Source organism: Hippocampus comes, unplaced genomic scaffold, assembly GCF_001891065.2.
Source record: "Hippocampus comes isolate QL1 unplaced genomic scaffold, H_comes_QL1_v1.1 scaffold29, whole genome shotgun sequence".
Classification (NCBI taxonomy): Eukaryota; Metazoa; Chordata; class Actinopteri; order Syngnathiformes; family Syngnathidae; genus Hippocampus; species Hippocampus comes.
The window spans coordinates 2,898,878-2,917,704 of NW_017805820.1; the positions used below are offsets into that span (position 1 = coordinate 2,898,878).

Sequence of the window (18,827 nt, forward strand, 5' to 3'; positions counted from 1 at the left end):
GGGTGAAGGTCTCATGCTGTTTCAGTTCGTGCTGTGTCCATTCAGAGAGCTTTTTTTTATTCAGCGGCCACTTATCTTTCGGCCAGCTGTATATTGTTTTTTTGTTGCCTCATTTGACACGGAACACACAGACACACAGTGGAATTGACCGAACTATTACATTGCCCGTTCATCTGGTAAGATAGTAATATTCCCTTGTTGCAGTGGAGAACAAGATCCCCATTTAGCCTAATTACTGTTGTTACCGGAAGTGCTGACGCATTGGAGTGGAGTAATTGTGGGTAATATCCTTGCTGGCTGTTATATTCTTACATTGAAAGCATCACATTGGAGCGCTTCACATCCCAAGAATTGCTGAGGGAGCACACCATGACGTATGAAAGGAGCTTGTCAAACCACAAACACACAGACGACTATTCAATTTATTCTAACTTCTTCAGAGATAACATGTTTTCTTTTTTAATTCATTTAGATGCCTTACAAAGCAATTGACTGGCACTCATTCGAGGGCAATGGTCCGTAACCCTGTTAGTGTCACGTTGCGTGGTGGTGGGAGGACCCCAAAAAGCAGGCAGGAGGGAGGAGCAGGGTGAACTTGACAAATTGTATTAAAGAAATATAGAGAGAACTAAATCTAAAACAAAGTCGTAGGAACAAAAAGAATCCAAAGTATCAAACAAAAACCATGACTGAAGCTAAAACCTAACAGTGACCGAAACATGGCAGACAAACACGACAGTAGCAAACAAACAAACAATGACCCGTGGTCGGGCGGGAGTCCTTCGATACAACTAAATACATAATGACCAATAGGTGTGCAGCTGCAGGGAGAGCCCAACAGTGCCACCTGTTGGTCACAAACCAAAACATGACAATTAGAGGTACCGAACCCAAACAGTTCATATGCACATTCACCGAACCCTTCTTTAGTGAAAAATAAAAATATATATATTTGAACAAATTCAAGACATTAAAAAAAACACATTTATTGAAAACGGAAAAAAGTAAATACAATTACATGGCCAAAGTATAGTTTTTTTTTTTAATTGCATGACGTACTATCACGACAGCGCAGCCCAAACGTCAGGTCTGATGTGTGATGTCACTACAGATAGAACTACAAATAGAACTACTGCTTTCGAGGGAATTCTGAGATAATTGGCATCAACTTTTTGTCTCTCATATTCCTTTACAGGATTGACAAATCTACCTTGTCGGCATTGAAATCCCGGTGAGTAAATCTCTAAAGTGATACTGAGATAAAAACAATGCAGTGTAATACACGTATCAATTGAGACCGTGCCACAATGTCATCCAACGATGGGAAATAACATTTTGCCTCAATAATGAATTTACTTTCATACCCCTTCAAACATGTTTATTGTAGATATCATTGTGGCTTTGTGGTGTACATCAGAAAAACAACACGTGCTTCTGAGCAAATCCCACGAGAACTTCGGCTTCGGGGAGGATTGTTCTGATGGCTTTGGAGCAATTTATTGTGTTTGCGGTTTTGGAGGCTGTCAGTAAGAAGCGTCCATGTGAGGCATCATTAAAAAGCAGCTTCCCACTGCAACTTCTCATGGGGATCGAACACATGTAGATGGATTTTCTGGTCAGGAAAAATGTGAGCATTGTTATAACTGGACTTGGACATCACAATTGTCTTGCAACTCACAACGTGATTTATCATAAATATATTACAGTTTGATACCTTATGGATGCATCACTCTCTCATAAGGTTTTATGTTTATTGGTTCTGGCATCTGGATATCGTATTACATTTCATCATGTCGCTCTAACGGCCGGAGCAATGAGAAGTGATGGTTGCATGTGTTTTTCTCTCTCTCCATCCATCCATGTCAGTTCTGTCTGTGTCCAGACTGCTAATCCTAGTATGTTCACACATACACAAAAAAGACTCTGACTGTGTCGCTCTCTGACTCAGCCTTCTTAATTGTCATTTACTTCTTATTTGTGTCATTATTCAACCTCTCAAAGATGGCTTCACAAGTGAGCCACTAGACAGTTGAACATGTCAAATATAACAGCGGCAAAAAAATTTTATTCCCACTAAATTTGCCTCACCAAATATGCAGAGAGTTAGTGAATCACCGGTAAGCATTTTAACATTACCGATTACAGGTTTTCCAATATAAAAATGCAGACCCAAATTAATGTGCCGATCAAGGGCAGTGGAAATAGGCCTCATTGATTTGGTAAGCTATACTCTATTTCTTATTCAAATAAATTATTTTTCAGGCATGTCCTTGCCTAGTTCAGCAAGACAAGGTCAAGCCACATTCTGCATGTGTTACAACAGCGTGGCTACACAGAAAAAGATTGCAAGTACTAAACTGGCCTGCCAGCAGTCCAGACCTGTCTCCCAAAAGCTTCAATCATTAGCGTCATGTAGTTCCCAAATGCTTATTGGGTGCTCTTAAAAACAAAGGTGATGTAATACATTGTACCTGTCCTGGCTTTACAGAAATCAAAATCAAACTAAGAGAATGTTTGAAACAAAAACAACAACAAAAAAAAAAAAAGCTAAGTATACCAGTTGTTAATTACATGTCTTGCCTTTGTCATGTATTCAATTGAGTATAGGTTAAAGAGGATTTGAAAATCATTGTATTCCGTTTTCATATAATTTTAGGCAACAACTCATTTGGGATTGGAGTTTGTGCCATAATTGCAACACAGTAAAGATGTTTATACTTTTAACCATTCCACTATTGCGTATTTATGGCTCATTGATCTTGCAGCTTAGGCAAATGAATGTAGTCAGATGTATCCAACAATGGTTTGGGATTCATATCAAAATCAAAAACCCTGCACAAAATGTGCTGGTGGGACTAAGTGAGTTTACTGTAGTTTTCCTGGTTTGTATACATCGGTGGGCCAACAATTATTTCCGATAAAATGGATACCATTTTGCCCTGTGTTATGGATACGTATACGCTCACACCTGTCTCTTTCACTCCCCTTGCTGGGTGTCGTTAGACCGCTGGCTCTGGAGTGGCATTGAATATGAATGACTGAGTCGTGATTCTGACATGAAGCGCATGTGTGTGTGTGTGTGTGTGTGTGTGTGTGTGTGTGTGTGTGTGTGTGTGTGCGTGTGCGTGTGTGTGTGTGTCTGTGTGTGTACACGCGTGCCCTTTTGATCTAACCGTTTTATGATGAGAAAAGGGCTCCATGGAGCACAGAGCGGAAAATAAATGGTCAGCCATCATGCAGACAAGAATATAAATGTGTTTTGTGGAATGTATGTTTATACTGTATGGCACATACGAGACAGATAGATAGATAATAAGCCACATGTCACATATTAATGAGATCACTGTGTGCTTTCCGTCTTGCTCCCACTGTTATTAATCCCCTCTACTCTACTTCAAAGAGAACATCCATCTACCTTCCGGTCTCATTAAGAGATAATCAATTCTGTGTGCATGTGGCTTCGAACTGCATGCATTAGCAAACACATGCATCTCTTTGTGGCTTTTGTCTTGGGGTAGAGCTGAAGAATATTGCAAGTAGGGATTAAGGGAGAGAAGGGATGAAACACGGGCAGGCTTCAGCAGATCGCCATTCTCATATTGTGCGACGATGCCCCGCAAGCTATGGTGAGTAGCTGCTGGCGGGCTGCCTTTTTGTACGTATGCATGTCATTTATTTGGAAATAATTGTCGGCTTTCTGATGACCGTTTTGGTTCATAATACTCCTATTTGTATCCTCATTCTACAGTAAAATAAGAAGTATTAGAAACAGAAACAACTGAATGTTGTCATTGTTCTCTTGCAATTTTGCAAAATGTTTGGGAAAAAAATGTGATCTCGTTTCCAACTTCAAGACTAATGTCCAGTGCATAAGGGACCTTGCCTTATATACTGACGTTTTGCAGACTGCATTTACAATCTCATATTTAGAAATATAACGTCATCGTATTTTCGCATACCACACCCATTAACGGATGTTTTCCCATTTTTCCATTCATATTACATTAATGACCTGATGAGTGATTTAATTTCTTGACCTTGGGGTGGCTGTGGTCCATCCAACAATAATTGTCTCTGTTAAGTTAGGACACAAGGGGAATTTTGCTGTGAGGTTGATATTCTCAACTTCTCTCTGCGTTTTGGACCTTGTCACTCCAAAACATGCACACTATAACTTGTTGCGGAGCATCTTTCAACAGTGACAAATCACGTCGTTTGGGCACATTGAGATGGCTCATAGTGGATCCGTTTTTCATGATGCATTCGTAGTTGTACAGCACTCAGATGTCACAGTCATCTTGCAAAATGTGATCTTTCAGAGAAACCGCGAAGCTGCTGCATGGCGTACCTCCCGTCATGACACATTTGATGCCTAATGGATGAATCCCTGTCTCATTAGGTGATTCATTTGTTTAATTGGGATTTTGTCATGCATTTAGTCATCCATTCTATTGCACTTAATTTGAGAGTTCCGGTTGAAACTGAATCAAGAATCAAGCGCAGAAGTGGCTGATACGGTTCGATGATAAAGCTGATGTTTTGTATTGAGGTGATTCACTCATTTCATTTTCAATTCATTGTACTGATTAGCATTCCTCAAGGGGAAATCAACTCACACATTTGTATATTTTGTACACAGAGAAGCACATCACAGGCGTGCAGCATGCAAGGAGAGACGTAAAAGTGGAAACATTTCGCGCCTCTTGAGCTGGGCAGCGGGAACGTACTTTGCCTTACCGCAACGGTAGCTAGGCAGCAGACGAGCATCTACCCAACATCGAGATGCCATTTTTTTTCTTACATAGCTCCATGGTGGGGCTCTAACCGTCGCTCCTCTGGCTCAATAGCACAAGACCTTACAGATGAGCCGCAACACACCCATTTCAAGACAACATAGCATCCTCTGTCGCTTTGTCCATCACAGTTACGAATGCAAGCTTCTGATCAATGATCTGCTGTCAGCATGAGATGGGTCATTTCAATGTCAACCCTTTCAAGTTTCCTCTGCCTGCACTGACAGCTTCATATTATTTTTTTTGCTGCCACGCTGTGTGCAGACTTTGTTTTTGATTTCTTTGTTTTATTTTACCAACGGATCAGCAGGCTGTGCACAGATGTTTTTTTTTTTTGAATGTTGTCATTGTTCTCTTGCAATTTTGCAAAATGTTTGGGAAAAAAATGTGATCTCGTTTCCAACTTCAAGACTAATGTCCAGTGCATAAGGGACCTTGCCTTATATACTGACGTTTTGCAGACTGCATTTACAATCTCATATTTAGAAATATAACGTCATGGTATTTTCGCATACCACACCCATTAACGGATGTTTTCCCATTTTTCCATTCATATTACATTAATGACCTGATGAGTGATTTAATTTCTTGACCTTGGGGTGGCTGTGGTCCATCCAACAATAACTGTCTCTGTTAAGTTAGGACGCAAGGGGAGTTTTGCTGTGAGTTTGATATTCTCAAATTCTCTCTGCGTTTTGGACCTTGTCACTCCAAAACATGCACACGATAACTTGTTGCGGAGCATCTTTCAACAGTGACAAATCACGTCGTTTGGGCACATTGAGATGGCTCATAGTGGATCCGTTTTTCATGATGCATTCGTAGTTGTACAGCACTCAGATGTCACAGTCATCTTGCAAAATGTGATCTTTCAGAGAAACCGCGAAGCTGCTGCATGGCGTACCTCCCGTCATGACACATTTGATGCCTAATGGATGAATCCCTGTCTCATTAGGTGATTCATTTGTTTAATTGGGATTTTGTCATGCATTTAGTCATCCATTCTATTGCACTTAATTTGAGAGTTCCGGTTGAAACTGAATCAAGAATCAAGCGCAGAAGTGGCTGATACGGTTCGATGATAAAGCTGATGTTTTGTATTGAGGTGATTCACTCATTTCATTTTCAATTCATTGTACTGATTAGCATTCCTCAAGGGGAAATCAACTCACACATTTGTATATTTTGTACACAGAGAAGCACATCACAGGCGTGCAGCATGCAAGGAGAGACGTAAAAGTGGAAACATTTCGCGCCTCTTGAGCTGGGCAGCGGGAACGTACTTTGCCTTACCGCAACGGTAGCTAGGCAGCAGACGAGCATCTACCCAACATCGAGATGCCATTTTTTTTCTTACATAGCTCCATGGTGGGGCTCTAACCGTCGCTCCTCTGGCTCAATAGCACAAGACCTTACAGATGAGCCGCAACACACCCATTTCAAGACAACATAGCATCCTCTGTCGCTTTGTCCATCACAGTTACGAATGCAAGCTTCTGATCAATGATCTGCTGTCAGCATGAGATGGGTCATTTCAATGTCAACACTTTCAAGTTTCCTCTGCCTGCATTGACAGCTTCATATTATTTTTTTTGCTGCCACGCTGTGTGCAGACTTTGTTTTTGATTTCTTTGTTTTCTGACAGCTTCATATTATTTTTTTTGCTGCTGTGTGCAGACTTTGTTTTTGATTTCTTTGTTTTATTTTACCAACGGATCAGCAGGCTGTGCACAGATGTTTTTTTTTTGTTTTGTTTTTTTTTGTGTGTGTGTGTCACATACGCAAACGTCTCCTTGCACTTTCCTCATTACGCATGTGCTGCTAATTAGCTAACACTTGTCACACATTTTTTTACACTCTCATCAGCCTCAACTGAACTCTTTACACCTCGGTTCAAACCAAACTGAAGCTCACTGATAGAGTTTTATGAGCGTGTGTGGTCTTATCATCTCTGCTTTTCAGAAACGGATGCAGTAAGACGACATTTGTTCCAATGGGACTTTTAATGAGGCTCATTTTCCATCATTTTGCATCTGAATGGACTCTACCAGAGAGAGAGAGAGAGAGAGAGAGAGAGAGGTCAATAGATCAAAAGGTAGATAATTTATCGCATAGAGGAAAATTGGATCTTGCTCTTGTATTTGGACTTGGGTTGCAAAACATTCCTAATGGCATCATTCCAACGTGCAAGAATGTAGCATAATCTCGGTGAAAACAGCACGATTCCTCCATCACATGGCATTCATAATATATAGGCTGCTACTCCCAAAAAGGCATTCAACTAGTGAAATGACCCTAAAACGCACTGTGACCTTTTACTGGTTACATTAATTTGACCATGTTGATCGGTCCAAGCAAATTTCCATGAATATGTTTTTCTGCTTAACACAAAGTTTATTTGTTGCATGCATAGTGGACTCCCTCAAAAAGAGCATCAAACAACTGCAGCTCATTCAGAACGCCACAGCTCGGATTCTAACTACAACAAAGAAAATCAAAACATAATACTCCAGTCTTAAAGGTTTTATTTACACTGGCTGCCAATTAACTGTAGAAGAGATTATTTTAAAAATGCCATGCTATTTCTTGCTCTACTTTTAAAATGCTTTCAATGTTTTAACAGTTTCCTGCTCACATGTTTAAATGTTGTCATTGTGCGTCCATTTCGTAAATTTGGTGAGCTACTTTTGTTTTCTCTACTTTGCTTTTGAATCTCACATCCCTTTTCACATCCTTTCTCACATCCCTTTCACTTTGTGTGCAATAAGATTGCTCACAAGAATGATCATTTATTGAGTTTTGTGTTCAGTGCTGCCATGACACATTTAGATAATCTGGCTACTGATGCTTTACCTCAACCAGAGTTTTACTGCGACAGCAAGATCATTTGGCCGTTGAATGTTAACTTATTCCTGCCCCCCCCCACACACACACATATACACAAGTGAAATGATGATGTTTCTTCTAAGAAGACATCTCATCTCACCTTATCGCTCCTTAACATCGTTTTTTATTTGTTTTGGGTTTTTTTTTTTGTTTTTTGGAAAGTTGCCGGTTGTTATCTTCATGGCCGTATCATGGAAATGAGCAAATGTGCTGCTGCTATTTCTGGAGCATGGCATTTGCTCTGTCTCCTGGCCAACCTTCTACATTGCTTGCAATAATGTCGACTTATGGCCACCAAACAAACACAGTCCTTAATGTCTACTGCTATCATGTTTACACAAGCTGATAGTTTAATAAAGCCCGCAGCAAGCAATGGTTTCTAACACAGAGGCTGTGTGTCGTCTTAATGAGCTGTCGGCTGTATTGCTTTAGTTTATTTAGAGCTGTTGTGAAGACTGTGTACACAATGCGAGTGTTAGACCTGCCAGATGAAGACAACATGAGAAGGGGAACGCGACTGGAGGACACTGACAGTATAATAAAATTAGCCAAAATTACACATATGACTCCTCTTTGGTACATCAGTTGATTATTTAGTGTGTAAATTTGCCTTGTAACGCACTTGTTGAATACGTGTGAGAAAAGGGCAGTGAAATGATGTGTTTTTTTTCAAGTTTCAGAGATAATTCTTGAAGTATATGGGAAGTGGTAAAGCTCCACCCATCCTCAAGCGTCCAAAGGGAGGATGTTGCACTTCCTCTCCTCTCACACCTCCTCTTGTAAGAAACAGAAAACATAATTTAGCACAGTTTTAGGTCGACATCTAATAGTGTTTTTTTCTTCTTTTTTTTTCTTTGGCATTTTTCACAAGCTAGCCACACCCGCAAGGTCATATTTGAACTGCAAAGCTATCACAGTGATAGACGTTATACCACTAGAGGGTAGTGTTTACTCACCAGTTGACGTGAATATGGGTAGCAGCACTGCACAAACAAAAACCGACCCATTTTAACTGTGAACTAGTCAACAGGTTGAAATTGAATTGTTGATTGATTGCTTTTGGTTTTATTTATTTTAAACCTGCTTTGGCTTCTCCGGTAGAAATACTTAAGCCCAAATATTGCATCAAGATGGCAGGACTTGAAATCTAAAGAGATAATTGTTGCTTCATGGATTTAATTTGCATAATAAAAGTAGTATTTTTTTTTCCACTTGTTAAAAGCTTCACCGAATGTAGCTATAGGGAGTTAAGTCTGTTGCCATGGCAGCAAGAACCCATGGTCCTTTCGTATTATTCATTATCATAGTGATGGTCATTTGCAGCCAGACTGTTCAAACATGACCATTGGAAAAGGATTTTGAATTCAATGTTTGCAAAATTGTAATGCCTGTACATTTCTCCCTCTTGCTGGATTGCATAAATATTTTGTCTGTGCACTTGTGTGCGTGCTTACGTGCGTGCAAGTGTGTGCAGGCGTACGCGCACGCGCGTGCGTGCGTGTGTGTGGGCGTGTGTGTGTGTGTGTGTGTGTGTGTGTGTGTGTGTGTGTGTGTGTGTGTGAGATACCCCAAATTTAGGTGGTGACAGACAGCTCAGTCCACATTGATTTAATTATTTTTTATACAGAGAGAAATGTACATTGAAAAAATTCTGACTATATTATCCTAATTTTGTAATTCTGCAGGACAACAGAGTTTTGTCAGCAGCCAAACTCCTTGCACACCAATGGCAATGATGTACAAGATGCACAACATATAAGGTTTATGAAATTTCAAAACAAGCTTGAGAGCACACTGTTGTCATGAAACTGATACTTTTAAATTGAAATCCCAATTTTGTAATTCTTCAGGACAAGAGTTTTGTCAGCAGCCAAACTCCTTACACACCAAAATAAGGTTTATGAAATTTCAAAACAAGCTTGAGAGCACACTGTTGTCATGAAACTGATACTTTTAAATTGAAAAATATATCTTATTGTGTCACATCATTCTTTTCTGAAGTCCAATTTCACGTGCACTGGGTAGAATTTGTTGACAAAACTGTCGGTTTTGCTACTTAAAAGGAGGACTTTGCAGTTATTTAAAAAAAATCACTGTCAAATATGCATATTAAACTATAACCTGACATTAGTAAATCTTTAGTCTCTGCCCCCCTATAATCACTCTAATTTATTTTAAATGATTATTTATTATTTTCTAACTAGGGCGGATCGGTGGTCCAGTTGTTAGCGCGGATATATTTGTGCCTTGTCTTTTCTTTTACCCTAAACCGTACCATCAAAACAGTTATGCATGTGCGCGAACGTGCACTGACTCCCGTCCTTCTCAAGTCACATGAAAAACCATCTGCCTCTCAGTGTTTGACAAATATTTACTCCTTGCCTCGTGCCCGATTCTGCCCGCACTCAGACACAGAGGAGCTGATAAGCGGACCATCTGGTCAGAGGGCTCACTGTTAAGGGCTCAAAGAGGAGACACTCACCGCTGCAGCCGCATCACTGAGAGGTTGCCTATGGAGAGGGAGGGATTCAACTTCAACAGCAAGCACATGTCGCGCAATTGTGTAATATGATGCAATACACGTGCCTGCTCACATGCACAGTTTTGATCACAGAAAACAACCGTATTAACACTTGCCCATATACAGTATGCGCAGTCAGTGACTGGTTGTTTCCTCCACAACGCCACGATTGCACAATCTGATTTGATTCGATACAAGAGACTGGATGCACATTTGTTACTTCCGCTAAGTGAAAAGTTAAGAAAATGATGGTCTATTGTGCTTGTTAGCTGTAGTGTCGACCTGCCCTGAGGCATATTGAAAAGTATGATACTCTACTTTTTTTTTCTTACTGTATGTGTTGAAAGCATTTGACTTGGAATCCAGATGGTTTTTAAAAATATATTTTACAGGCGCGCGTCATCTTATTGAGCATCTGGTACAGTGTATGGTAAACAACAAAGAACGAGGTTTTATTTTGGAGTGTTACATGATTTCTTTTTGTTTACACTCCTTGTTTGGACTAATCAGTAGTGGGGCTCTGTGTGTGTGTGTGTGTGTGTGTGTGTGTGTGTGCGTGTGTGTGTGTGTGTGTGTGTGTGTGTGTGTGTGTGTGTGCAGCATGCATTTGTTTGTGTGTGTAACGATTTTATTTTCAATTTCCAGCCTTCTTCATCTGAACTTGTTAAGGCCTCAATGTGTCGCCAGTGGAAACAGAATGTTCTTGCCCTGCTGTGCGATGGCGGTTTGATGCACACTTGATCTAACCTTGGTGCAAATTACAGTCTTTGAGTGGGCTAGAGCAGACAAAAGAAAAATGTAAGTGACATGATTGTTGATATTTGTGTAGGTCCACAGCTGACAGACGAGACCAAAGAGACATAAGGCCATGTTCACACTGCGGGCAGATGCAACGTGTTGATCAAATCCGATTTTGAAGCTTTACTGTCCACTTTGTCATTTGCAAGTGTCCAAATCAGATTTTTCCCACCTCAGTGTTCCCCATTGATTCATCTGCAATAGTGACTGTGGTTATGACGCAACTTTGTGATGATGTAGGCGCAGTGACAAAATTGAACCTGACACAAAATGAACTTTTCCCAGTGATGGTCAAAAAAGAATTTAGGGGAGCGCTCAGTCTTGAGCAGTTGCCCCTCATTTGTATCAGATTGCTTTGGTATAATTGGTCCGAACCGTCCCACAACATACACAGCAGTAAGCACGAAGCATGTATTGATGCCGTTTGCCTGTAACTGTTCATTTGGATAAATCGGTTCATCCAGGCCACTCAAGAATTATGTTTGATGCCTTTTGTTCATGTGAAATGAAATCACAGCATTTGGAATGGACCAGAAGCACGACGGCACATTAAGCATTTCCGGTGGAAAGGTGAGGTGGTCAGCTGGTTTCCGTTTTCAGCTTGTTTCAAGCTACTTGAATGCCCTCCAGAGGAAAAATAACCCAATTCTTTAAACTTATGTTAATGTGGGTTTGGGTAATAGGTATACAGTGATCCCTCGCCACTGTGCGTTTCAAGTTTTGCGGCTTTGCATTTTTTTTTTTTTCAAAAATTAATGACAAAAATGTTAATATGGCCATATCGGCACCCGTATTGCGGAAAGACGCATTGTTTCATGTCGATGCATGAGAGAGGTTTCCCAACATGCCGAACAAAGAGCTGACGTGACTCCGAGGCTTTGTACAGGCTCACTCAAACAAGGCGTGTGATTGGTTTCTGGCACGACAATGACCAATGAGAGCATGAGTGGATTTATCCCGTGAGCTCTGCGCTGCATCGCCATTCTGTTGACTGCCTCGCATAGAGTGTCGTAGTGTTGTGTTTGCGCCAACTGTGTAGTCGACGATTTTTTGAAACCATTCTAATCTGGCATAGTTGTTCACAACAATATTCTGTGGCGTGTGTCAAATTTTTTTTTTTTTTTTTTACTTTACAGGTGCATATCATGTGTTGATGTGTACAAGAGGGTGCCATTGGATTCCCCGAGACCCTTTTAAAAGTATGCCATCCATCTTTATTCATGAAAGCATTTGATATATGGTCGAGCGCCATGGCACCAACGCTTCTCGACAGAGTCTTCTTTGTCTCCCTCTGCACAGCACATCTGTCCGTAACGTGATCACAGGAGGGATGTCCTTTTGCCCTCCTGTGATCAGAGGCAAATCTTGATATAACTGAAGGGATGTATCTCTCTTTGTGTGTGTGCGCACAAGTGCACTCGGTACATAACACACACAGGACTTACATCCACTGAACAATCAGGGAACGGTGGATGTTTTTGCTCCAACAGAGCTGAGCAGAGCTCAAACCCAATTTCCTTTTGGAGGAATAATTCATCGCAGGTCCTCACAAAACAGAGAATATCACTATTGATGATACACAGTGTAATTGTGGTCACTGTAACAATGATAAAAATGAAATCAACACAGCGTACAGCTGTGTTTGCTTAGTTATCCTACCAGTCTTCGAAGGGATGACTCAGGATTGGAGTGTATGGCCAACTCTTGTTCTCCATTTCAATTAGAAAAATGTCTATCCAGGTCAATAATCTGTGAAATCTTTTGATACCCCCCCCCCGGTCTGATTTTAGAGTGGGAAATGTCAACAAAATCAAGCTTTCTTTGCCAAATGACAATCACTTCCAGTCCGATCCAGCTAAAATCAAGATTGTTATGAGAATATGAAACATGAAATCCAGAACGGAAAGCAAAGTGCACCAACGTCACAGTCAGCCAACACGGTTATGTTGGTAATGGTCACTCGAACATAAAACAAGTCAAGAACAGTCCAAGCGGTAGGACCCAATTGCAAGACTCAGAGGCAAAAAGGTCAGTTCCATAATAACTTGTTGAATAAACAAGCGAGCAGTGAAGGCAACAGCATCCAAAACGTGAGTTAAGGGCAAAGTTCTATCATCAAAACAGGATCAAGGCTCACTAGGAATTAGCGACATGGAACAAGAAATGCTGGGGCCTCTGACAACCAAACAGTACAAATGCATGAGCTTGGTGAAGAGCAAAGGTAGTCATAAATCAGTAATATATCACTGCCATCGAAAGCCATAAAAGGAACAACTATTCTGTATCTCCAATTTATCATCACCCCAGGAGTCATGTCTTGTCTCTCATTGGATGTGATGTCTTGCTGTCATTTCGCTCCACCCCATTCTCATTTGTTCACATTCTTTGCTCTGGTTCTAATTTCCTTCTCCTAATTCCACTGTTGTTGTAGTTTGTTTTTTTTTAACCTAATTTTATTTCATTTGCGTGTGTGTGTGTGTGTGTGTGTGTGCGTGTGTGTGTGTGTGTGTGTGTGTGTGTGTGTGTGTGTGTGTAGGGGGCGGGACACCTTTGTCGAGGCATGGATTTCTGCCCAGTTTCCAAATGCTACAGTCCCGATTTTAATGAGCCACACATTTATTTTGCCAGTCGAGTAATACTGTATAGCAGCATTGTCATTTACTGACTGATGGTGACTGTACTTTCTCACCAAAGCTGACAGAATCCAGTTACACTGGCCATCTGGCTTGACTGTGTCACAGGCTATCTGACGCGGAAACCAGTATTTCTATTGATGGATCATCAATCAGGTTCCACTATGGCCAAATCCATAGTGTGCAGGGCTGTTTGTATTTTAAGTGTGTGTGTGTGTGTGTGTGTGTGTGTGTGTGTGTGTGTATCCACTGAAAACAACCCCATTTTCCTCGAAAGCTCCGTTCAAATCTGAATCTCTCAAGACTGTTCATCTGCCAATACGTCTTCACAGCCACTTCTCCTCCTCGATCGCAGGTTTTATTATCAGCACAGCAGAGGTCACCTTTTTTTTTCTTAGATCAAGATCTACTTTCATGTTGGACAGAGAGCAAAGAAAAATTAAAACCCATGAGAAATCCATTTAAAATATACACTGGACCACGCATGTGTTACTTGAGCTGCAAATCTGGGAACAAAATGAGAAAGGCATTCACAAATATGCATGTATACAATTGTCTCTGCTCTCAGTTCTCTCTCTTGAGTGTAATGGCTGTTTGGGCCAGCAGAAATGTTGTTAGCTTTGTTGTTCGTAGAGACACCATAGTCCACATTAGCAAGGTATCTATCAGTCAGACTGTTCCTTTACTTTGAATGTATCTTTCTTGTACCCATCATCATATATTTAATACAGATGTCAGAAGTCATGCACAGTACGTTCTTGCATTTGTAATTTTTCCGGAGGCTTTTTCGAAAAGGACAAGTTTTGTACCAAGAAATGTAAACTTAAATTACTGAAGAGTAACTTGAAAGCTGTAGAGGCCAGCTGATATTGATGGTTGAGAATGTAAACTCTAGCTGGTGCACTTCAGAATGCTCACAGCTTTGTCCTCTGTGCCCTGAAACGCTGCCAGCGTATTAGATCAGTCTGGAGAGACACTGAGAGAACTGAAACCAAATATGATGGTCACAGGGAGCACAGCATGAGGTTGATTTTGAGGAGGTTACAAAAAGTAGAACAGACTTACAAAACCGCAGGTCTATCTCAAAGCGCAAGTGATGTGGATTTGATTGAGGCGCGGGCAGACAAATGTTGGTGGTCCGCGGACGTGCGTGGAGGACGGCATGCTATTTCATTCGGAAGCATGACACTAGCAAGGGACAATCCCTCTGAATCATTTTAGAAATCACTTCCTTGAACGGATCCTAATCACTATCATCATCCGTGTATTAAGAAGCACCGTGATGCTTTAAATGTCTTGTGTTTGTAGTACTTTGTTCCGTATGAAACTTAAATTCTCCTCTATCTATGTGTACTGAAGTACAATTAAAGATTTGATTCATGATTATGAAATCCGAATCAATCTTCATGACATTCTATTTTTGTAAAGGTCAAATCACAAGGTCATAGGTCATCAGGATTATATCCAATTTCACTTTTTTCACACCCCACGATGGCGTGTTGTGTGAATATGAAGCAATGTGCTGCATAGAGTAGTAACCACATCCTCAATTGGAATACACGCGCACACACACACACACACACACACACACACACACACACACACGCATACACGCACACAAGCACACACATGTACACTCATGCACAGTCACACATAAATATATAGACAACAATTACAATCAAAAGAGGAAGTGGTTATGATTGCACAGGAGTTACATACAATTTACGCTCATTGTCCACCTCCATAAACTACTGCTCGCCTGTATTTGAATGTACTCTAGATAATGTGTTATTATACTTCCATGTGCGCCCACACGATGTAATAGTTAACTAGGAAAGAAATAGAAGGGGAAATGATGAGGTCCAAGGCAGAGATAAATGGATGATAGGAAGGGATAGTGTGTGACAGAGGCTCAAATTAAATAATAAACACATCAGCTCGAAAGGATCAGTGGTTTATGTGTGCTTGGGGAAACGATATCGAAGACCCTTATTCAAGTTCAAATTCAAGTTCAAGTCCAAGTCAACTTTATTGTCAAATGTGCTACAAGTGCAACATACAGCACGGATGAAATGTCTTTCCTCCGGAGAGAGAGGAGCCGCTGCGGGTGCCCGCGCCGCCATCAAAAGAACAGTTAACATAAAACTTCGCAGGTGTTTCAAACAAACGAGATTGTTTTGATTATTTTTTTTGTATTAACTGTGGTTTTGTCAATTTTGTATCATATGAAGCGCTCCCTATGAGAAGTGCTATTTAAATAAAATTGACTTACTTATTTCCTGACAAAAAGCGAGTTGTGCAAACATTATGAGTAGTTGTAATCACAAAAGCAATACCGGAGAATATTAAATCAATCTTACAAGTTAATAATATGACTATTAACTAATATGAATAATATGAACAACAAAATCCATGAAAGTCGACATTGTTTTAATCCTTAAAAGTCAACCCCTGAATATGATTTTCATTCTATTGGTATGAATCGTTACATTTAGACACATCACACAAATGTTACCTTGCATACATCATTCATGAAATAGACAACAGATGACCTTTGCCTTTCCAGTATTTACTTTAATTTCAGGATTTATCTCATATTGTATGCACCAGCTGCCATTTTCAAATGAACTTTTCAGATATATTGGTGACTTGATGATGAGTAGCTAACACTCCCTGCTTTACCTTGCTCACGCTCACACTCATATTCTCCAGCTTGTGTTGCTGTTTTTGTGTAGTTGATTGAAAAAAAGGTTGGAGACTGGAAAAAAGTGGGCTCTTGACGTGCATGCGTGCGTGTGTCTGTGTGTGTCTTGGGAATAAAGCTGTTACTCAGCAGCAGTTGTGAAGGTCACTTTACCCAGCCTGCATGCAGCTGTTCCAAGCACTTTCCCTCCAAGTGTGCCTGTGTGCAAATAAATGCCGTTGAGTAGGGTGACATGGCGTTACGTCGACGTGGGGGTACTGTCAGAGCTACAAAGAGAGGTGACGTTTGCACACTGGAATCTGTTGATTTGGAAGACATTTGAGAGGCTGTGGGAGTTGCCAGGAGAGACTTGGTACTATGTGCGCAGACACAAGTGTGCGGGCACTGCATGCGGGTGTGCAGTGTACACTTAAATTGGCCTCGTGTGCATTCCTGAAATGGGCATTTTGTTTCAAGTCGGGTTTGCGACGGACTTATTGTGACTCCATGGGGAAATACAAAGTGGTAATTCGGTTTAGTCCATTTACACTCGGCTACAGTAATGCGGTTAGGGGTTTCAAAGACTTTGCCTTCAACAAAGTGGACCATTGTTTCAAAAAGACAAATTATTTGGGAAAACTAACAGTCAACCATCCGCTGTAACTCAGATTTATATTTCTCATTTAGCTGTACGGTGGAATCCCAATTCACAAACATCTTAAGGCTTGTAAATATGCAGTCAAACCAAATGTTTATGTAACTATCTGTCTATGCAATGTGTCAGCATATCAAGATAGATGTCATCACGCAGTGCCCGATGAGACTTCATCACATGCCAAGCATCAAGGAAGCTTCGCTTTTCGTTTCGTGTCACTTTTTCTCTCTTAAAGTAACAAAGACCTTTGGTGCTGTTACAAGTTCGAAATCGAGCAACTTTTCTCCTTTGTATTTTTTTTTTTTTGTTCCTTTCTGGCTTGATACTCAGCCAGTAAAGCGGCACCTTTTTGTGACCGGCTTGTGGATCACTCGTCATGCATATCAGTCCCACCTTTGTAAAATACCGTTGACAAGGAAGAGCATCGAGTGACGATGTAAAATGCTGTGTAAGTTTCTCACGCTCGCCAGCACCCAGCTTAGACGCTGACTGGATAGCTTGTCGCGTGTGATCAAAATTACACTGAGAAATACGTCGTTGGCTGACTGCATTTTCCACAAATCCGACAGTTAAATTAAAAAATCTGATGTTAACTTCTTGACTGGACCTTGAAAATGACATGATGCATGGCAAGGCATTTTCCATCCCAAGTCTCGTATTTATTTGACGCCCTGCTCAATTGTCAAGAACCCTATTTTATTATTTACTATAAATATATTAATGTTAAAACTGGTTGAGCGTATGGTTCTATGTGATCACCGCTTGCCTAGTGGTTTCTTTCCATGTAATCAGACTTCCTCTGACACATTCTAAAAATAGGCATGTTAGGTCCATTGAAAATTAAATTACTCATGGATGTGAGTGAGTGTTTCTTTGTTATACTGTATATGCCCTGGGATTAACTGCCGATTCGTCTCACCTCCCGACGAAAGTCGCCGGGGACAAACTCCAGCTCACCCATGACCACGATCCTGTTCACGGTCCAATCCATATTTTCTTTAAATTTGACTTTTGGTTGTAATTTTAGCAACTATTTGTCCCAATACTTTGAGTTCAGTTTTTGGGGGATTACAAGGTTTCTTTTTTTTTTGTTGTTGTTTTGTGGAAAGTGTGGCTGGGAAGTTATTGTCTTCAAGGATCCTGGATAAAAGAATAAAGCTGTTTTCAATTGTTTGGGTTGTGAGGTAAGTGTACAGGTATGTTGGGTTTTGTTTTGAGTTATTATTTGACCTCAGCTTTACACCATTTTCCTGAGTAATTGTTTGTTGTGACATCCAAATGAGGTAAAAGCGGTTGCTTTGGTGTGATCAGACCTGAGGCTTTATTTGCATTACCCGAATACAAATATGAGCGCTTGTTTGGTGTCCCGTTGTTGATTGCTGAAGGAATGTTTGACACTTTCATTTCAAAACACAGCAGGCTGCTGACTGGTTAAACCTGAATTGAAGAACTCTTTCTGAAATAGGCTTCTGGACTTTAAACATGGTGAGAGATGTGTCAATGAAAGGTGATTCTGAAATTCATCTTTATTTTAAATTGACATTTAAATTGTTCACGCGATTACTTCTAAGTTTCCAGAGGCAATCTGTCTGCTGATTTACATAAAGTAGCCACTGTTTCCACAATAGGCTCAAACTGCAACAGAGTGCACCTGCAGTGAATTGGCCAGCTGCCAATACTGATAACAGGAAGCTTGGAAATAAATACATATTGTGGAAATACTCTGACCAAAAGTAAAAATACGTCTTAGATGGCAACATGCATTGTCCTCCTAAAAATCTATGTTTCTCACCTGTACAATAATCCATCCATCCATCCATTTTCCGATCCGCTTTATCCTCACAAGGGTCGCGGGGGG

General features: G+C 40.6%; 1 protein-coding gene across 4 annotated transcripts in view; it reads left to right on the plus strand.

Moving 5' to 3' along the window:
• rap1gap2a (RAP1 GTPase activating protein 2a) overlaps window positions 1–18,827 on the plus strand; it is a 58,129-nt gene that overhangs the window by 8,713 nt on the left and 30,589 nt on the right. For 2 of the 4 annotated variants that reach the window (XM_019885921.1, XM_019885920.1), the window contains exon 2: window positions 1,196–1,231. The exons of the other annotated variants lie outside the window; for them this stretch is intronic. In XM_019885921.1, coding sequence (XP_019741480.1) covers window positions 1,196–1,231 — 36 coding nt within the window. The remainder of the gene's footprint in view (window positions 1–1,195; window positions 1,232–18,827) is intronic. 4 annotated transcript variants of the gene reach the window in all.